At 41.6% G+C, this 20,967-nt stretch overlaps 1 protein-coding gene across 3 annotated transcripts in view; it reads left to right on the top strand.

Annotated features, from left to right (window-relative positions):
• Positions 1–20,938, top strand: part of virma (vir like m6A methyltransferase associated) — a 102,981-nt gene extending 82,043 nt beyond the window's left edge. For 2 of the 3 annotated variants that reach the window (XM_059984873.1, XM_059984866.1), the window contains exons 21-26: positions 1,886–2,052; positions 3,344–3,666; positions 11,451–11,510; positions 18,208–18,270; positions 18,704–18,838; positions 20,570–20,938. In XM_059984873.1, the coding sequence (XP_059840856.1) occupies positions 1,886–2,052; positions 3,344–3,666; positions 11,451–11,510; positions 18,208–18,270; positions 18,704–18,838; positions 20,570–20,706 (885 nt within the window). In that variant the 3' untranslated portion in view covers positions 20,707–20,938. The remainder of the gene's footprint in view (positions 1–1,885; positions 2,053–3,343; positions 3,667–11,450; positions 11,511–18,207; positions 18,271–18,703; positions 18,839–20,569) is intronic. The other variant, XM_059984880.1, reaches the window with a different exon arrangement.
• Positions 20,939–20,967: the final 29 nt, after the last annotated feature.

Genomic DNA, 20,967 nt, shown 5'->3' with positions numbered 1-20,967 from the left:
TTCATTGCCACAGACGGCTGTGGAGGCCAAGTCTTCGGGTCTGTTTAAGGTGGAGGTTGATAGGTCCTTGATTAGTCAAGGTGTCACATCAAAAGATCTTTAAGAGCACCATTTATTCCTAACCTTTCAAATGTTGATTGGACTAGATAAGAGTGGATATAATGAGGATATTTATAATAGTGGAGGAGTCTAGAACTAGAAGGTACAGTCTCAGAAAAGAGGGACAGAGATGAGGAGGAATTTCTTTAGTCAGAGGATGGTGAATCGGTGGAATTAATTGCAACAGACAACTGTGTTGGCCAAGTTATTGAGTATATTTAAAGCAGGCTGGTTGGGCCAAATGGTGTAAGTTTGCTCCTATATCTTATCCTCTTATATGCCAGTGATGTTGGAGAGGTCTGATTTGAATTCTTCAGAGAAGAAACAAAGGCTTTGGCGTCATCCAACAATCCACTGGAGGAGCTAGGTGTCACAAACAGAATGTGGGACTCAGGGTTTGGGGGGGGGGGGGGGAAGGAATTTTATTCTCATTTACGTTCACATTGGCAGTGCTATGAGTTGGCCTCCAAACTGATGGCATGAACATTGATTTTTCCAATTTCTGGTAATATTTTTTCCTCCTTCCCCTTCCCTCCTCTTCAATTTCCCGCTCTTTCTCTCTAACCTCTTCTCACCCATCAATCACACCCTTCTGGTAGCCTCCCTCATTCGCTTTCTCCAATGTGTCCCTTCATCTTGCCCTTCTTGAAGTCCACAATCAGCTCTTTCGTCTTACTGCAGGTGAGTGCCAGGTTGTTGTTGCAACACCACTCCACTAGTTGGCATATCTCACTCCTGTACGCCCTCTTGTCACCTTACCAACAATAGTTTTATTATCAGCAAATTTATAGATGGTATTTGAGCTATGCCTAGCCACCCAGTCATGGTTATATAGAGAGCAGAGCAGTTGGCTAAGCACACACCCCTGAGATGCACCAGTGTTGATCGTCAGTGAGCAGGAGATGCTATCACCAATCCGCACAGATTGTGGTCTTCCGGGATAGAAGTCAAAGATCAAATTGCAGAGGGAGGTACAGAGGCCCAGGTTCTATTACTTCTCAGGATTGTGGGAATGATGGTATTTAATGCTGAGCTATAGTTGATGAACAGCATCTTGACATAGGTGTTGAGTTTCAGCACATCCTTTCTAAGATAAGGGACCCAAATCTGCTCACAATACTCCCAAGTGAGGCCTCACCAGTGCTTTATAAAGTCTCAATGTTATTTACTTTTATTTTCTAGTCCTCTTGAAATAAGTGCGAACATTTCATTTGTCTTCCTCACCACAGACTCAACCTTCAAATTAACCTTTAGGGAATCCTGCACAAGGACTTCCAAGTCCCTTTGCACCTCAGTTTTTTTGTATTTTATCTCTATTTATGAAATAGTCAACCTTTTCATTGCTCTACCAAAGTGCATGACCATACACTTCCCAGCACTGTGTTCCATCTGTCGTTTCATTGCGCATTCTCCTAATCTGTCTTAAGTCCCTCTGTAGCTTCTCGATACATCCTGAAAACTACCTGCCCCTCCACCTATCTTTGTGTCGTCTGCAAACTTTGCAACAAAACCATCAACTCCATCATCCAAATCATTGACATATAATGTAAAAAGACCTATAATCTTGCAGCTCATATTCATTCCCCTCCCTCCACCTTCTTATTCTAGGATCTTCCCCCTTCCTTTCCATTGCTGAAGAAGAGTCTCACCCCAAAACACCAACTCTTTATTCCCCTCCATAGATGCTGCCTGACCTGCCAAGTTCCTCCAGCAATTTGTGTGTGTTACTGTATGAGCTGAGAGTTGCTTTCACACATCATCATCTTTACAACAATTTTCTTTGTAGGTCAAGGTTGACTTGATTGACTTGGCTGAGAAGTGCTGCTGTGATATGGATTTGAAGGCAGAATTGGAGAGATCTTTCCTTTCAGAGCCACCCTCCCCTGGTAGAGCCAAGGTGTCCAAGGGCTTTAAATTGGGAAAACATAAACACGAGACCTTTATCACTTCCAGGTGAGATGTCAATAAACTTAACAGCTTTCATTTGATGTACACAGTTAAGAAACAGGAAAATAAATTGAATCTTCTGTTGATGCCGTACATTTATACATATTGTATGAATATAAAACCAGATTATACGTGGCTTTTGGTTATTTATTATCCCATATTGATGTGCCAATTGTGTGGACTCAAAGTTCACATTTTCATGTTTGTAGAGAGAACTTCTTAATTCTTTAAGGTGGTTCTCTTATTCCACTACTCACTTTTGACTAGTTTTATCAATATTCTAAAAAACATTAAAACTGTTCTTTTTCTTCCCTCAGAACTGAATAAGGTTCAAGTAATTTCCACTTTCCTAGCCATATTATTGCAATGTGAAAATAGTTTTCTTATAATGTATGGCTTATCTCTAGTTAAGCTGGAAATATGGGCTCTTTTCTGATCATCTTTTTTTGGAAACATCTTTGCACATCCACTCTATCTAGTCTTCAGTCATTTGAAAATTAAAAACTCCAGATGCCTGAAGACCCAAGTTAAAAATGAAATGCTGAAAACCTTCAGCAGACTGTGCAGCATGTTGAGACTAAGTTCACTCATTTATATGTGATTTCTAACCTTGTCAATTAATTTCAATCTACTAATTACCCAGGAGATTTTTGAAGCAGCTAAAAACCCTTTGAAAGTAGCTGGTAGTGAGAGGCCGTTTGAATGCTCCAGGGATTCATTTTGTTGTCCAACTTGGTTTATGAGCTCGATGAGGCCACACTCAGGTTGGAGGAGCAACACCTCATACTCCACGTCTGGGTAGCATACAAGCTTACGACATGATTTCTTCATCTCCCAGTAATTTCTTCCCCACTTCCTATTCTTCTTCTCCCTTTTTCCATTCCCTGTTTTGGCTTCCGTCTTACCCATAAGACCATAGGAGCAGGATTAGGCCTTCAAGTCTATTTCACCATTTTACCATGGCTGATTTATTATCCCTCTCAATCCCATTCCCCTCCCTTCTCCACGTAACCTTTGTCACCATGACTAATCAAGAACCTATCAAACTCTGCTTTAAATATACCCAATGACTTAGCCTCCACAGCCGTCTATAGCAAGGAAATCCTCAGATTCACACACTGTGGCTAAAGAAATTTCTCTTTAATAATAAGTCAGCCATGATGGAATGGTGGAGCAGACCCAGTTTGCTGAATGGACTAATTCTGTTCCTGTGTCTTGTGGTGCTATCTAATAATTTGCATAGTAGAACTTTGTAGAACTATTTTAAAATTTTCTGTGATTTTTATCTACGCTACAGTGGAAAATCAGAATATATAGAGCCCGCTAAACGCGCTCATGTGGTACCACCTCCACGAGGACGAGGCAGAGGGGGATTTGGGCCGAATTGCCGACCTCACGATATATTCAGGCAACGGAAGCAGAATACAAGCCGACCACCCTCAATGCACGTGGATGATTTTGTTGCAGCAGAATGCAAAGATGTTCCTTCCTCTGGGCCGCCTCCACCAAAGAGGGCAAATAAAGGGCTGCAGAAAGCTCCTCGTGGTGGGTTCTCTGGGAATAGGGGACGAGGTGTCTTTCACAGTCAAAACCGCTTCTTCTCGCCTCCTGCACCCAAAGGTTTGTTAATATTGTCCATTGATTTAATATGATACAGAATGTTTGCAATATATAAATGAATACAATTCATGATTATATATAGCATAAATGGAATGGCTTGGTTGTGTAGAGGTTAGCGCCCCCAATTTACAGTGGCAGCCATAAGCTCAGATTCATAAGGAGTTTGTACGTTCTTCCCATGACTGTGGAGTTTAAGGTACATTTATTATCAAACTACATATACCATATGTATACATAAAGATTAAATAATACATTGAACATAAATTGCAGAGTCCCTGAAAGTCCTCCAGGTGCTCCAGTTTCCATCCATATTCCAAAGACGTACGGATTAGGATCAGTGAGTTATGGGTATGCTGTGTCGATGCCAGAAGTATGGTGGCACTTGCACCTTTTTCCCCACAGTGCTTGTCTGCATACTAGGTACTTCCTGTAATGGCCACTGAGTGTATGTTCGTGGTTAGAAACATAGAAAACCTACAACACAATACAGGCCCTTCAGCCTACAAAGCTGTGCTGAACATGTCCTTACCTTAGAACTACCTAGGCTTACCCTCTAATTTTCTAAGCTCCATGTATCCATCCAGTAGTCTCTTAAAAGACCTTATCGTTTCCGCCTCTACCACCGACGCCAGCAGCCCATTCCATGCAGTTACCACTCTGCGTAAAAAAGCTTACCCCTGACACCTCCTCTGCACCTACTTCCAAGCACCTTAAGACCATGCCCTCTCATGCTAGCCACTTCAGCCCTGGGAAAAAGCCTCTGACTAACCACACGATCACTGCCTCTTATTATCTTGTACACCTCTATCAGGCCACCTCTCATCTTCCATCGTTCCAAGGAGAAAAGGCCGAGGTCACTCAACCTATTCTCATAAGGCATGCTCCCCAATCCAGGCAACATCCTTGTAAATCTCCTCTGTACCCTTTCTATGGATTCCACATCCTTCCTGTAGTGAGGTGACCAGAACTGAGCACAGTACTCCAAATGGGGTCTGACCAGGGTCCTATATAGCTGCAACATTACCTCTCGGCTCTTAAACTCAATCCCACGACTGATGAAGGCCAACACACCGTACGCCTTCTTAACCACAGAGTCAACTTATGTAGCAACTTTGAGTGTCCTGTGGACTTGGACCCCAAGATCCCTCTGATCCTCCACACTGCCAAGAGTCTTGCCATTAATGCTATATTCTGCCATCATATTTGACCTACCAAAATGAATCACCTCACACTTATCTGGGTTGAACTCATCTGCCACTTCTCAGCCCAGTTCTGCATGCTATCAATGTCCCGCTGGTTTTTGGCTGCTGTACCCGATCCACTTGAAGTTTAACATGTTGTGCATTCAGAGAAGCTCTTCTGCACACCACTGTTGTAATGCAATATTATTTGAATTACCGGTACCAGCTTGAACCAGTCTGACCATTCTCCCTTGACCTGTCTTATTAACAAGATGTTTTTGCCCACTGAAGTGCCAACTAGAAATAGTCTTTAGGAGACTGTTATTTGTGAAAATTCCAGATCAGTAGTTTCTGAGATACTCAAACCACCCCATCAACCACCAACAAACATTCCACAGTCAAAATCACTTAGATCATATTTCTTCCCTATTCTATTTGGGCTGAACAACAACTGAGTCTCTTGACCACATCTGTATGGTTTTATAAAGTGATGAGCAGGTGTACTTAATAAACTGGCCATTGAGTTCCTATCCAAATTCTCCTTTCCAGGCACAATTTAAAGCAGGGTTTTGTACACTTTTTAATGTCATAGATCCCTACCATTAACTGAGGAGTCTGTGGACCCCAGGTTAAGAAGAAAACATGGTAACAATTCTTTCTGGCCCAGTGAGTCCTAGCAACCCAAATACACCCATATATAACTAGTTCACATACTAACCCGTAGGTCTTTGGAGTGTGGAGGAAACTGTGTAGGAAATCCACATGGGAGAACGTACAATGTCACTGGCATTGTAATAGCATTATGAGAGCTACTGTACTACCTTTCTGCCCTAACTTCTCCTTTATTAGATGCAGTTTTCTCCCAACTGATTATGTATGTAATATGCAGTGGGGTCTGGTTAACTAGGAACAGTACATTTTGGTACAATTAACTAACTGGCTGCCCCAATTAGCCAAATTTTCATGGATTTAGTTGAAAAGGTATAACAAGATTACTATTTAGCTGAATAACAAATTATGTATTTAAATGAAATGGAATACAACTTAGAACACTACTATTACAGTACTATAAAACTGTATATTAGTTCCTAATAGTTACTATCGGAGGAATTCATCCAGTGTACACTGCCTTGTTCTTTTGATTGACTGTAAATGAACAAGTCGACGCAGACACCTAGTGTAGATAATGGACTGCCTCCATACAATGCTTTTGATGATTACATCCTCCAAATCCTCATTTTCATTGTAACGTTCAGGATGATTGCAGATATCTTGAAATTCTTTGTAGTACCTAACCTGTTGAGTAGTAAGATTGTTTCATTTTTACCCCTGTCCGTTTCTGGCATCTCCAAGCCTGAATGCTTGAAAACACAGTGAACAATTCTGAATTGACACTGCTTTATTTCCTGCCAACTATTAATGACAGGAATCGCTGCTTTTTGAACATAAATACATGCAACTGACGCTACTTAGAAACTGTTCTCTCTAAGCACGGTGTAGTGTCTTAACGGGCCCCACAGGTGGGGAATAGGCCAGTGGCGAGAGTAGAAGTGACAGGCTTTGGCTCATTCAGGCTTCGGCGAGGTAAGTGGGTAGCTGGACTTCATTTTTGGTTTTTCTTTGCATTTATTTTGAGGAATAAAGAGCACGTCAGTAGGGTTAGTATTTTGCTCTGGGTGTCGAATGTGGGAATCCTGGGAGTCTTCCAGTCTCCAGATGCACGGAGATGCAGCTCCTGAGAGACCGTGTTAGGGATCTGGAGCTGCGGCTTGATGACCCACAGCTTATTAGGGAGAGTGAACAGGAGATGGAGAGAAGCTACAGGGAGCTAATCACCCAGAGGCTGCAGGAGTTAGACAAGTGAGCGACAGGGAAGCGAAGGGAAGAGCTCAGATAAAAGAGAGCACCCCTGTGGCTATCGCCCTCAGTAATCATTATCTCATTTTGGATGCTGTTGAACTGAGTGACCTGACAGAGGACGACCACGGTGATCGTGTCTCTGGCACTGACCCTGGTTCCGTGGTGCAGAAGAGAGAGATGAAGGTGAGGAATGTGGTAGTCATAGGGGATTCCATTGTGAGGGTAACAGACAGGAGGTTCTGTCAGGATAATAGAGATAGCCAATGATGTGTTACCTCCCAGGTGCCAGGGTACGGGATGTCTTGGATTGGGTGCAGAGTATTTTAAAGGGAGAGAGTGAACAGCCAGAAGTCTTGGTACATGTTGGTACCAATGTCATAGGTAGAAAAAAGGGGGAGATCCTGAAGAGAGAATTCAGGGAGTTGGGTAGGAAGCTGAAAAGCAGGACCTCTAGGGTAGTAATCTCAGGATTGCTGCCTATGCCACATGCTAGCGAGTGCAAGAATAATGTGTGGCTGAGAGACTGGTGTAGGGGACAGGGCTTCAGATTCCTGGATCATTGGGGCATCTTCTGGGTGAGGTATGATCTGTACAAAAAGGACAGGTTACACCTGAACCAAAAGGGGTCCAATATCCTAGCAGGAACATTTAATAGAGCTGTTAGGGAGGGTTTAAACTAATTTGGCAGGAGGATGGGAACCGGAGTAATAAGGCTGAGGAAGAGGAAAACAGAAATAGATCAAAGATAACATGCAACAGATTATAGAAAGGTCAGACAGGAGATGAGGCTTAATCACAGCCAGTGGGATGAATTACAGGGCAATAGAGGAGTGGTGCAGTTAAAACAGAAAGCAACAAATACTGGACTGAGAGTGTTATATTTTAATGCACGCAGCATAAGGAATAACACGGACGATCTTGCAATTCAGCTACAGATTGGCAAATATATCGTTGTGGCCATCTCTGAAACTTGGCTAAAAGATGGCTGCCATTACGAGCTGAATATCCAAGGGTATACGGTGTATTGAAAAGATAGGTTAGTTGGCAGAGGGGGTGGTGAGGCTCTGTGTATAAGAAATAATATTAAATCTGTAGAAAGAGATGACAGTAGACAATAGACGGTAGGTGCAGGAATGGGCCATTTAGCCCTTCTAGCCAGCACCGCCATTCACTGTGATCATGGCTGATCATACACAATCAGTACCCCGTTCCTGTCCTCTCCCCATATCCCTTGACCCTGCTATCTATAAGAGCTCTATCTAACTCATAAGATTGGAAGGTGTAGAGTCCCTATGGGTTGAGTTAAGAAATGGCAAGGGTAAAAAGACCCTAATGGCAGTTGTATACAGGCCTCCAAACATCAGCAGGGATGTGGATTACAAATTACAGTAGGAGATAGAAAAGGCATGTCAGAAAGGCAATGTCATGATAATCGTTGGGGATTTTAACATGAAAGTGAATTGGGAAAACCTGGTCAGTACCGGACCTCAAGAGAGAATATGTAGTGTCTAAGGGATGGCTTTTTAGAACAGCCTGTTGTTGAGCCCAGTAGGGGATTGGCTGTGCTGGATTGGGTGTTGTACAATGATCCAGAAGTGATAAGTGAAGTTAAGGTTAAGGAAGCCTTAGGGAACAGTGATCACAATATGATCAAGTTCACATTGAAATTTGAGAGGGAAAAAATAAAATTCAATGTGTTGGTATTTCAGTGGAATAAAGGAAATTACAATGGCATGAGAGGGGAACTGGCCGAAGTTGACTGGAAAGGGACATTTGCAGGAAGGACAGCAGAGCAGCAACATTTGGAGTTTCTGTGAAAATTGAGGGAAGTGCAAGACAGATATATTCCAACTAAGAAATTTTTGAATGGAAGAAGGACATTACCGTGGCTGACAAGTGAAGCCAGAGCCAAACAAGGAAGCCAAAGCAGGTGGAAAGATAGTGGATTGGGAAGCTTTTAAAAACTTGCAGAAGGAAACTGAGAAGGTCATTAGGAAGGAAAAAGATGAATTATGAAAGGAAGCTGGCAACTAATATCAAAGAAGATACTAAAAGCTTTTTTAAGTATATAAAGGGTAAAAGAGTCAAGGGTAAATATAGGACCAATACAAAATGGTGCTGGAGATATTGTAATGAAAGTATTTTGCATCAGTCTTCACAGAGGAAGACGTCTGCAGTATGCTGGACCATGAAGAGTGTCAGGGAAGTGAAGTTTGTGCATTGAAAATTACGACTGAGAACATGCTCAGGAAGCTTATTGGTCTGAGGGTGGATAAATCTCCTGGACCTGATGGAATGCATCCTCGGGTTCTGAAGGAAGTAGATGGAGAGATTGTGGAGGTATTAACGATGATCTTTTAAGAATCGATAGATTCTGGCATTGTACCAGGTGACTGGAAAATTGCAAATGTTACTTCACTATTTAAGAAGGGTGGGAGGCAGCAGAAAGGAAACTGTAGACCTGGTAGCCTGACATCAGCGGTTGGAAAATTGTTGGAATTGATTGTTAAGGATGAGATTACGGAGTAACTGGAGGCACATGACAAGATAGGCCAAAGCCAGCGTGGCTTCTGGAAAGGAAAATCCTGCCTGACAAACCTCCTGCAATTTGTTGAGGAAATTATAAGTAAGGTAGACAAAGGAGATGCAGCGGACGTGGTGTACTTGGATTTTCAGAAGGCCTTTGACAAGGTGCCGCACGTGAAGCTGCTTAGCAAGATAAAGAGCCCGTGGAATTACAGGGAAGTTACTAGCATGGGTGGAGCATTGGCTGGTCAGCAGAAAGCAGAGAGTGGGAATAAAGGGATCATATTCTGGCTGGCTGCCAGTTACCAGTGGAGTTTGGTGGTCGGGTGTTGAACCGCTGCTTTTTACGATGTATATCAGTGATTTGGACTACGGTATTAATGGATTTGTGGCTAAATTTGCTGATGATACGAAGATAGTTGGAGGAGTGGATAGTGTTAAGGAAACAATGAGCCTGCAGAGAGACTTAGTTTAGGGGAATGGGCAAAGAGGTGGCAAATGAAATACAATGTTGGAAAGTGTATGGTCATGCACTTTGGTGAAAGAAATAAACGGGCAGACTATTATTTAGATAGGGAGAGAATTCAAAATGCAGAGATGTGAAGGGACTTGGGAGTCCTTGTGCAGGATACCCTAAAGATTAACCTCTAGGTTGAGTTGGTGGTGAAGAAGGTGAATGCAATTTTGGCATTCATTGCTAGAGGAATAGAATATAAGAACAGGGATGTGATGTTGAGGCTCTATAAGGCACTCGTGAGACCACACTTGAAGTGTACAGTTTTGGGCTCCTTATTTTAGAACAGATATACTGATATTGGAGAGGGTTCAGAGAAGATTCAAGAGAATGATTCCAGGAATGAAAGGGTTACCGTATGAGGAACGTCTGGCAGCTCTTGGGCTGTATTCCCTGGAGTTCAGGAGAATGAGGGGGCATCTCATTGAAATGTTCCGAATGTTAAAAGGCCTGAACAGATTAGATATGGCAAAGTTATTTCCCATGGTGGGGGAGTCTAGGACAAAAGGGTATAACTTCAGGATTGAAGGACGTTCATTTAGAGCAGAGATGTGGAGAAATTACTTTAGTCGGAGGGTGATAAATCTGTGGAATTTGTTTCCACCAGCAGATGTGGAGGCCAGGTCATTGGGTGCATTTAAGGCAGAGATTGATAGGTTCTAGACGGTGGAGGCCAATTCTCTGGATGCTTTCAAGAAGGAGCTAGATAGATATCTGATGGATAGGGGAATCAAGGGATATGGGGACAAGGCAGGGACTGGGTATTGATAGTGAATGATCAGCCATGATCTCAGAATGGCGGTGCAGACTTGAGGGGCCGAATGGTCTACTTCTCCACTTATTGTCTATTGTTCTTGATTAGCTATGGCATCAATAGGTATGGCATGAAGGCAGGGGAGTGGGGATGACTGGAAGAACTGGATCAGCCATGACTGAAAGGCGGAACAGACTCAATGGGCCAGATGGCCTACTTCTGCTGCTATATCTTATGGTCTTAAGTGTATGTGACTGAAGCCAGTTAGAAACTGACAACAGTCTCCTGCCCCAAATAAATTATGGGAATCCCAGTTACTTTCTTAATTAGTTCTTGTTTTCTCAGCGTTGGCCCAAATAGGCAGCTATCCCGATTAACGGATGCCCCAATTAACTGGAATCCACTGTATATCTAAAAACTTCTTTTCACTCACAAAAACACATTATCTTTTAAGGGAAAAATACATCTAACCTCAGTTTGTAAGTTGGTAAATGATTTGGAGGATGCATCCAATGGTCTTACGGATTTTGCTGATGCTGGAAATCCAGCGTAATATACAGAAGACACTGCAGGAACTCAACAGGTCAGGTATCATCTTTGGAAAGGAATAAAGAATTAATATTTTGGGCTGAGATTCCTCACCCAGTGTAGAAAGGAAGGGTCTTGATTGGACACTTTAATCCTTTCCATAGATGCTGCCTGATCTGCTGAGTTCTTCTAGCATTTTGTGTGAACATTACTTTGTAAGTTGGTGTCACTTTAATTTCCATTGCAGTTTAAAGTGGTGTAAAGTGCCAGTTATTGGAGAATATTTATGATGACCAATTGCTAAGTTATATCCATGTTTTAGCTCAGGAAGATGCAATATTTTCATTCAATGACTATAGGCTTAAGTTAGGTACAATATATATGGTGCATTTATTAATCTTTTTACTCTGTCTCTCTGTAGAAGGTCTGCCTTTTATTCCAGGTCATGCTGTAGGACTACTGCACCCCAGCACCAGAAATCGTAAGTAATTTGTTGTCTAAATCTGCATATGGGGTAATACGTTGTTTCAAGTGTCCAGTCAAAAGAATTTATAACTCACTATCAGTTATAATTATTAATCATAGTTAAATTTATCAGAGCTTATTTGGGCAATAAATATCTTTCCTTGTATTAGGTGTTTAACTGTAATTGCTCCTATACCTTATTCCATCCTTCATGGTTATTGGCGCAAAGGGACTTGAATCTATCGCTGACTAATGATATTAAATTTGATTAATTCAAAGTCAATTTATTATCAAAGTACCTGTATGTCACCTTATACAATCCCGCGATTCATTATCTTGTGAATATTCATAGTAAATACAAAGAAACACAATAGTCAGTGAAAAAATGCACACAAGATAGACAAACAACCAATGTGCAAAAGATAACCAACTGCAAATACAAAAAGAAAAATAATATTATAATAATAAATCAGAATCAGGTTTATTATCACTGGCATGTGACGTGAAATTTGTTAACTTAGCATCAGCAGTTCAATGCAATACATAATCTAACAGAGAGAAAAAAATAATAATAAATAAAATAAAACATAATAATAAACAAGTAAATCATTTACATATATTGAATAGATTTTTTAAAATGTGCAAAAACAGAAATGCTTATATTAAAAAAAAATGAGGTAGAGTCCAAATACATGAGATGAAGAGTCCTTGAAAGTGAGTTCATAGGTTGTGGGAACAGTTCAGTGTTGGGTTATCCCATCTGGTTCAAGAGCCCAATGCTTGAGGGGTAATAAATGTTCCTGAACCTGGTGGTATGAATCCTGAGGTTTCTGTACCTCCTCCTTGATGGCAGCAGTGAGAAAAGAACATGGGCTGGATAGAGGGGGGTCCCTGGTGTTGGATGCTGCTTTCCTGTGTAGATGTGCTCAGTGCTGCGGCTGTGTGACTCAAGGGTCTATTTATTCTGTGCCATATCACTAAAAATAACTAAAATGAAATGATTCATGAGCTCGGGTTACTACATATTGTGGCTCTGGAACAAACGTCTTTCCACCAGCTTTAACATTCAAATTACCATGCCTGAATATGACAACAGTATCCACCTGGCTTCACCTTCTAGTTTGTCTTCATTCCCCTCCCCGCACACCTTCTTATTCTGGCATTTCCCTTCATTTCCAATCCTGATGAAGGGTCTCGGTGAGAAACTTTGACTCTCCAGAGATGCTGCCTGACCTGCTGAGTTCTTCCAGCAATTTGTGTGTGTTACTCTTTGTTAAATTGTCCGATTTTCCAAAATTCTTTTTCAAATTCAAAACTATATACGTTTCAGATTCTGATTTATCACATACAGGGAAACTTGCAGTGAAATGTCTTGTTTGGGTTAACAAGTAACACACCCGTAGATGTGCTGGGGGCAGCCCATGCATGTCACCACACATTCCAGCATTAGCATGGCCACAATGTTCAGCAGAACAACACAGAACACAACAAGCAACAAAACAACAACAACAGCAAAGCAATCTCCCTCCCTCTGCCACCCACACGCACGGACAGCTCTCCAACTCCAGGACAGGTCTCCAGCCCTGCAGGCTTCAGCCACGGGCTAAGACTTTGGGATATCTGATCAGCTTTCAAGCATTGATCTTCAGTTTCGACCCTTGGACTAGCCAATGATGGAACCCCATGGCTTGAACTCTGAGTGTGCCAACTGACCGGTCCTTGTGCCTCCTGATCTGGTGGCTGATGAAATAATAAACTGGTGACGTTAAAACCATAAGATCATAAAAGATAGGGTCAGAGCTAGGGTCATCAAGACTGTTCCACCTTTGATAACAGCTGATTTTTCCCTCTCAATTCCATTCTCCTGCCTTCTCCCCAAAACCTTTCGTGCTTAATCAAGATCCTATTAACCTCCACTTTAAATATATCCAATGACTTGGCCTCCTCAGCCAATGAATTGCACAGACCCGTCACCCTCTGGCTAAATACATTCCTCCTCATCTCTGTTCTAAATGGACATTGTTCTTTTCTGAAGGTGTGCCCTCTGGTCCAGACTACCCCCACTATAGGAAACATCCTTTCCACATCCATTTTCTTGAGGCCTTTCAAAATTTGATAGGTTTCAATGAGGACCCCCCCCCCCCCCCACCCCATTCTTCTAAACTCTAGTGAGCACCCGCCCAGAACAATCAAATACTCCTCAATGTTAACCATTTTGTTCCCGGGCAATTGAGATTTAGGCTGGGTTGCTATGGGTTCTGACCCTGAACTAATTTCACCAAAGTTCATTGTATTTAGAGATAAATTTAGTGAATGGAAATTGAAATAACACTTGAATCTTGAGTTTTTCACAGTTTTGATCATGAAGTCTAATTCATATGGTGGTCTCTAATTTTAATGTATAATGTTAGCCTTTATTTTGAGAGGAGTAGAATATAAAAGCCAGGATGTAATGCTGAGGCTTTATAAGGCGTTGGTCAGATTGTGAGCAGTTTTGGACTCCTTATCTAAGAAAAGATGAGCTGCTAGAGGAGAGCATCTAGAGGAGGTTCTCAAGAATGATGCTGGGAATGAAAGAGTTAGTGAAGGAAGAGCATTTGACAGCTCTACTCCCTGGAATTTGGAAGAACAAAGGGAATCTCACTGTGGCCTAGATAGAGTGGTGAGCTGAAGGCACAGCCTCAGAACAGGGCATCAATTTAGAACAGAAATGAGGAATCTTTTTAGCCAGAGAGTGGTGAATCTCAGAATCAGAATCAGGTTTATTATCACCAGCACGTCACGTGAAATTTGTTAACTTAGCAGCAGCAGTTCAATGCAATATATAATCTAGCAGAGAGAAAAAAAAAGTAAAATAAAACAATAAACAATTAAATCAATAACATATATTGAATAGATTATTTTTTAAAATGTGCAGAAACAAGTACTATATATTAAAGAAGTTGAGGTAGTGAAAAATGAATCTGTGGAATTCATTGCCCCAAACAAGTCATTGGGAAATTTAAAGCAGAGGTAGATGGGTCTTGATTAGTCAGAGCATCAAAGGTTAGGGAGAGAAGGCAGGAGAATTGGGTAGAGGGATAATTAATTAAAGCGGAATTATTTCCACTGGATAAGGGAAGACTTGGATCAAACTTTTAGTTTTAAAGGATTCTGATGGAGACATTTGGAGAATTTTCATTTACAAAGTTTGGTCAGCAATGTATGCTCTGCCTTTGGAGTTGCTAGAGAGAGATATATGAGGTCATAGAGCACTCCAGCACAGAATCAGGCCCGTTGGCCCTTCTAGTCCATGCCAAACTATTCATCTGTCTAGTCCCATCGACCTGCACCCAGACCACTGGACCATAGTCCTTCATACCTCTCCCAATGATGTACTTGTACAAATATATACAAACTAATACAAATTTGTACTTATACAAATTATACAACCTGCATCCACCACCCACTGGCAGCTCATTTCACTTTTCACCCTTAACTCATGACCTCTAGCTCTAGTTTCACCCAACCTCAGTGGAAAAAGACTATTTACATTTATCCCTCATCATTTTGTATATCTCTATCAAATCTCATCTCATTTTCCTATTCAATCTTTCCCTATAACTCGTGTCCTGCAGTCCTGACAAGGTACTTGTAAATTTTCATTCTATTCTGCAGGTACGTGACCAAAACTGCACACAATACTCCAGATTTAGCCAAAAGCTTTCTTTATGACCCTATCTACCTGTGATGCAACTTTCAATGAATTATGGATCTATATTCACAGCCCGCTGTGATCTATTGCAGTCCTCAGTGTACCACTGTTCCCTGCGTAAGTCTTACCCTAGTTTGTCCTCCTGAAGTGCAACACCTCACTTTGCATTAAATTCTGTCTGCCATTTTTCTGCCCATTTTCCCAGCTGATCCAGATCCCTCTCCAAGCCATTATAGTCTTCCTCGCTGTCCACTGCACCCCCAATCTTGGAGTCATCCACAAATTTGCTAATCCAGTTTGCCACATTATCACCCAGATCGTTGATTTGGATGACAAACAACAGTGGATCTGCTTGGCATCACTTGCTAAGTGAATAAAGTACGTGCTCTTCTGCACTCACTGACTGAATAGTTCTAAAGTCTGTATAGAAGTGTGATATTTTGCTACAATTTGTTGTGCAGATAGAGGGTTGGAAAAAGATGTGTGAGGAGTGTCGTACTTCAAGAGTGATACTGTTAATAAATTTTTCCTGGTTCCAGAAATGTCTACATGGCCTGTGCTTTGGATAAATTTGTCCAACAGGATCCATACCCAAAGGCCCTGCGTGTAGTTTCAAGATTCAAGATTATTGTCTTTTCCAGTACACAAGTGAAGAGGAACAAAATAACTAGCACACAAAAAAACACAATAAGATAGAGCTGAATAATAAAAAGCGCAATAAATATAAATACATAATTTGAGGCGGTATGGTAGCGTAGTGGTCAGTACAACGTTTTACAGTGCCAGCAATTCCCAGCACTTCCTGTGAGGAGTTTGTATATTCTCCCTGTGGCTGCAGGGGTATCCTCCGGGTGCTCTGGTTTCCTCCCACAGTCCAAATCGGGTTGCTGGATGGTGCAACTCAAAGGGCCAGAATGGCCTATTCTGCACTCTATGTCAAGTAAATAAATAAGATAGCTTAAATACATTGATTAAATGTCCATAAAGTGATGGTAGGTACAGGAGTGTCTGTACAGAAGGTGACTCTGACAGGAAGTGATAAAGTAGTGGTAGTTGGGGTGTGGAAGTGTGGATCAGCCTTACAGCTTGGGGAAATTAACTCTTTGAGTTATTCTGGTGTGGATGCTTTGTAGCCTCCTCCCTGATGGGAGTGTGGCAAACAGTCCCTGAGCAGGGTGAGTGGGGTGCTTCATGACCTTATCTACCTGTGACACCACTTTCAAGGAATTGTGGATTTGTATTCCCAGGTCCCTCTGTTCTCCCGCACTCCACTGTGTCCTACCTCTTACCATGTAAGACCTACCCCAGTTGGTCCTCCCAAAGTGCAACACCTCACACTTGTCTACATCAAATTCCATCTGCCCATTTTCCCATCTAGTTCAGAACCCACATTAAGTGGTAGTCTTCCAGTCATGGTGTCATCCACAAATTTGTTGATCCAGTTTACCACATTATCATCCAGATTGTTGATATAGATGACAAACAACAATGGAACCAGCACCGAATCGTGCAGCACATCAGTAGTCACAGGCCTACAGTCAGAGAGGCAGCCATCTACAAAGGCTCTGTAGCTTCTACTGCGAAGCCAATCTCTAATCGAGTTTACTACCTCATCCTGAATGCCAAGTGACTGAACCTTCTTGACTAATCTCCCTTGCGGGACCTTGCTAAAGTCTTAAGTAGACAACAACCACTGCCTGCCTTCGTCAACTTTCCTGGTAACTTCCTTGAAAAGCTCTATAAGGTGGTTAGAAACGACCTACCACACACAAAGCCACATTGACTATCCCTTGTATGTCTGGTCCCTTAGAATACCTTCCAATAGCTTTGCCACTATTCACCAACCTGTAATTTCTTGGCTATTCTTAAGAGTCTTTCTTAAACAACAGAATAACATTAACTATTCTCCAATCCTCCAACACCACCTAATGCTAAGGATGTTGTAAATATTTTTGCTAGGGCCCTGCAATTTCTCCACTAGTCTCCCATGGGGTCTGAGGGAACAGCATGTTGGGCCCTGGAGATTTATCTACCTTAATTTGTCTCAAGATTGCAGACACCTCCTCTGTAATCTGTATCGGGTTCATGACCTCGCTACTGCACTTCCTCACATCTATAGACTCTTGTGTCCATCTCCCGAATAAATACAGATGCAAAAAATCCATTTAAGACCTCCCTTTCTCTTCACATATTTGTTTGTAGAAGCCCTTATGTTTCTTCACCTTGTCTGCTCGAGCAACCTCATATCTTTTAGCCCTCCTGATTTCCTCCTCAAGTGTTCTTATGCATTTCTTATACTCAAGTGCCTCAGTTGTTCCTACCTGCCTAAACATGCTATGCACCTCCTTTCTCTTAACCAGGTTCTCAGTATCTCTCAAAAACCAAGGTTTTCAAGATCAGGCTGATAGGTTCCAGAAAATCAAGAATCTATCAATCTCCACTTTAAATATACCCAATGATATGGCCTCTGTAGGCACCTGTGGCAATGAATTCTACAGATTCACCACCCTTTGCCAGACAAATTGCTGCTAAATGGATGTCCCTCTATTCTGAGGTTGTGCCTTCTGCTGCTAGAAATTATAGGTTTCAATGTGATTTCCCCCCTCCCCCATTCTTCTAAATTCCAGTGTATAGACCCAGAACCATATATGTTAACCCTTCAATCCCTGGGAGCATTTACGTGAACATCATCTGGACCTTCACTAATGCCAGCACCTCCTTTCTTAGATAAGGGGCCTAAAACTGCTTACAATACTCCATTCAATATGTCTTCCAGCAATGCAAACTATCTAGAGAAAAATAACATACATGCTAACGTGAATTTGCATCCTGCCCTGTAAATAATTTTAATTCCCAGTCTGCCTGTAAATGTCAGATTCAGAACTGCCAAGCTTCCTGCAAGCGTTTGTCACTGCTGCTAAAATGTTTCACCTGCAGATTATTTTGTGAATTTAACAGTATCAAAATTGTGCTTTCTGATGAATAAGCAATTTTTTTAAAGTCCCTTTCATTTCTACAGAGTTTCATTTGTGCGCTGGTATTTCAAGCCCTTTTTATGCAGCAAAAAGTCAGGATGAACGGGGTACTATAATACTACATTTCCTACTTCTCTCTGTTTGCACAGTATTAAACTGTTAACAAAAATCAAGAAAATGCAACAGAAAAGATGGTGTCCTTCTGTAGAAGGAAGCCCATTACAGCGCTACTTACCCAGGATAATAGTGGGAAGCATGCGATGGTTTGGCTTGTAAATCAATCTCCCACTCCTCTGTGCATAGCTGTTTGTCTTCTCGTGGCTTCTTTGACCTTTTAAAACGTGCCATTTCCCCACCCCCTCGGGAAGCCCTGCTCTGTCTGTATTTAATGATTGCATGGTGAAGGTACACTCGTTACAAACGTTAGACATTGAGGCAGCTGTTTTCAGCTGTAATTTCTGTTCTTTCTTCTAAAGCACTGTGTGTCCATTAGTTGTTTCTGGTCTGGTCTTTGAACAGCTGTTTCCTTTTCCCTTGTAGGAAGTTACAGCCGACGTGAAGGCGGGCGTGGCTCTGGCTGGAATGCACAAAACAGCCCCCGGATCATCTATGGTGAAAACAGAGGGGCTCAGGGCAACTTTAACAAAACACTTCCATCCAGGCAGCCGTCTGCAGGTACGACTCCCTACTTTACAAAAGTACATATGAATTGTTTGTTCATTATGTGCCTTGTCATATGATGTGGCAATCATGATCTTCCATGACCATGATTGTTCTTGGAAAAATTTTTCTACGGAAGTGGTTTGCCATTGCCTTCTTCTGGACAATGTCTTTACAAGATGGGTGACCCCAGCCATTATCAATACTCTTCGGAGATTGCCTGCCTGGTGTCAGTGGTCACATAACCAGGACTTGTGACATGCAATATCTGGTCATACAACCATCTATCACCTGTTCCCATGGTTTCAAGTGACCCTGATTGGGGGCTAAGCAGGTGCTACACCTTGTCCAAGCAAGACCTGCAGGCTAGCAGAGGATAGGAATACCTTACACTTCCTTTGGTAGAGACATATCTCTACTGTGCCGTTCCTTAACATGAATAGATAAATGAAAATCTAACAAACAGGTGTAGCATACAAACTCATGGTTCACTTACTAAATAGAAGTGTTTAAACTTCTAATGGACAGAGACAAAGATAAGGATCAAAGATTAGCTTTATTTGCCATATATATTTACATGTATCAGGAATTTGCTGTAGTGTGCTGGTCAGGATGTGACATACAACAGAAAAAAATTCAACAATTCAACAATAAAGAATTATATAAAAATAAAGTTAGAACTGCACATATGGAATGAAATGTGCATAAATACATAAATATCAGCAAATATATACAATTTAAATAACATTAAAAAGTGGTTATTTTAATTTTTATATATATGTTTTGCACTGAAAATAATTTGGAAAAAACTGATGGTTGGGTTGAGTTGTTCTTCAGTCTTGGCAAGTTACTTGCAAATGTTTTGTCACCGTACGAGGTGACATCATCAGTGCGCTGTTAATTGTGATGAAGTGTGAGCTCTATATGCATGGCCTTTAGATACTTGTCAGTCAGCTGATTGGTCATCACGTCAGAAACTCTATTGTTGGCCAAACTGTGAGAAAATTATCGACAAGGATCCATAAACATCAACTGGCTGTGATGACTAGTTCTCCTTGGTCTCTACCCGTGGAGATCAAAAGGGGCAGAGATTTGACTGGGCATCAGTGAAAGTCGTGGAGCAAGAAGACATGCGGCATGCAAGAGAATTCCATGAGGCGTGTTTTCTGTGAACAATTCTGTAAACAAACACGTAGATCTTATCCAATTTATGAGCTAATACAGGCAAAATTACTAATGCATGAAGTTCGCCACACAACCAATCAGCGATGAAATTTCCTCCCACATCACAATAGAGTTTCTGAATGACAACCAATCAGCTGATTGATTAGTATATAAAGGCCAAGCATTCAGAGGACACACAATTAACAGCACACTGATGATGTCTTCTCTAACGGTGTCGAAACATTTGCAAGTAAGTTGCCAGGATCGGAGAACAACTCAACCTAACCATGTATTGCACTGTATTGCTGCTGCAAAAGAACAAATTTCACGTTGCATCAGTGATGAAAAAACTCGATTCTGAGTTTATGAAAAAGTACGCTCCAAAGAGGCTTTTGATATAACTTACACAGTTAAATGATCTATTAACAAAAGGCATCTCAAAATGGTTAACAATTTTTGAAACATAACTACAGAGTGTTAGAAGTTGTAATGTTCCTTTGTAGATAAAGTCGCTTTACTTGCTGCTCTATTTTAATAATACATGCTTGCCAATTGTTACCTGACAAGTGTTTGTTGTTCCAGGCTATCGACAGAGTCCCCGTGACCGTGCATCAAGGGGTCGAGGAGCAGGGCCATCGTGGGGAGGAGGTGGTTCCCGAGGGAAGTTCAGTGGAGGAAGTAGTGGAAGGGGAAGACACGTGCGATCATTTACCCGTTAAATGGAGATTTTCTCTTCATCCGTGAACAATTAAGTGTTTACCCACTCAAAACGGTGAAGTTGAAAGAGATTCTGTAGTGGAATACATGGCACTGACGGACCAACGTTTGACGCCAGTAAATTCTGGCAGTGAGATTTAGTTGAAAGAAGTGGTTATTTTTGTTGAAGAAATTTGGAAGATGTTGTTCTTTTATAACTCTTGAAATTTTAATAAACTTGATCAAAAAGATGTATTTCATAATTGATGAGACCCTGTGTATTG

Source organism: Hypanus sabinus, chromosome 1, assembly GCF_030144855.1.
Source record: "Hypanus sabinus isolate sHypSab1 chromosome 1, sHypSab1.hap1, whole genome shotgun sequence".
Classification (NCBI taxonomy): Eukaryota; Metazoa; Chordata; class Chondrichthyes; order Myliobatiformes; family Dasyatidae; genus Hypanus; species Hypanus sabinus.
This window is presented reverse-complemented; position numbering and strand designations above follow the sequence as displayed.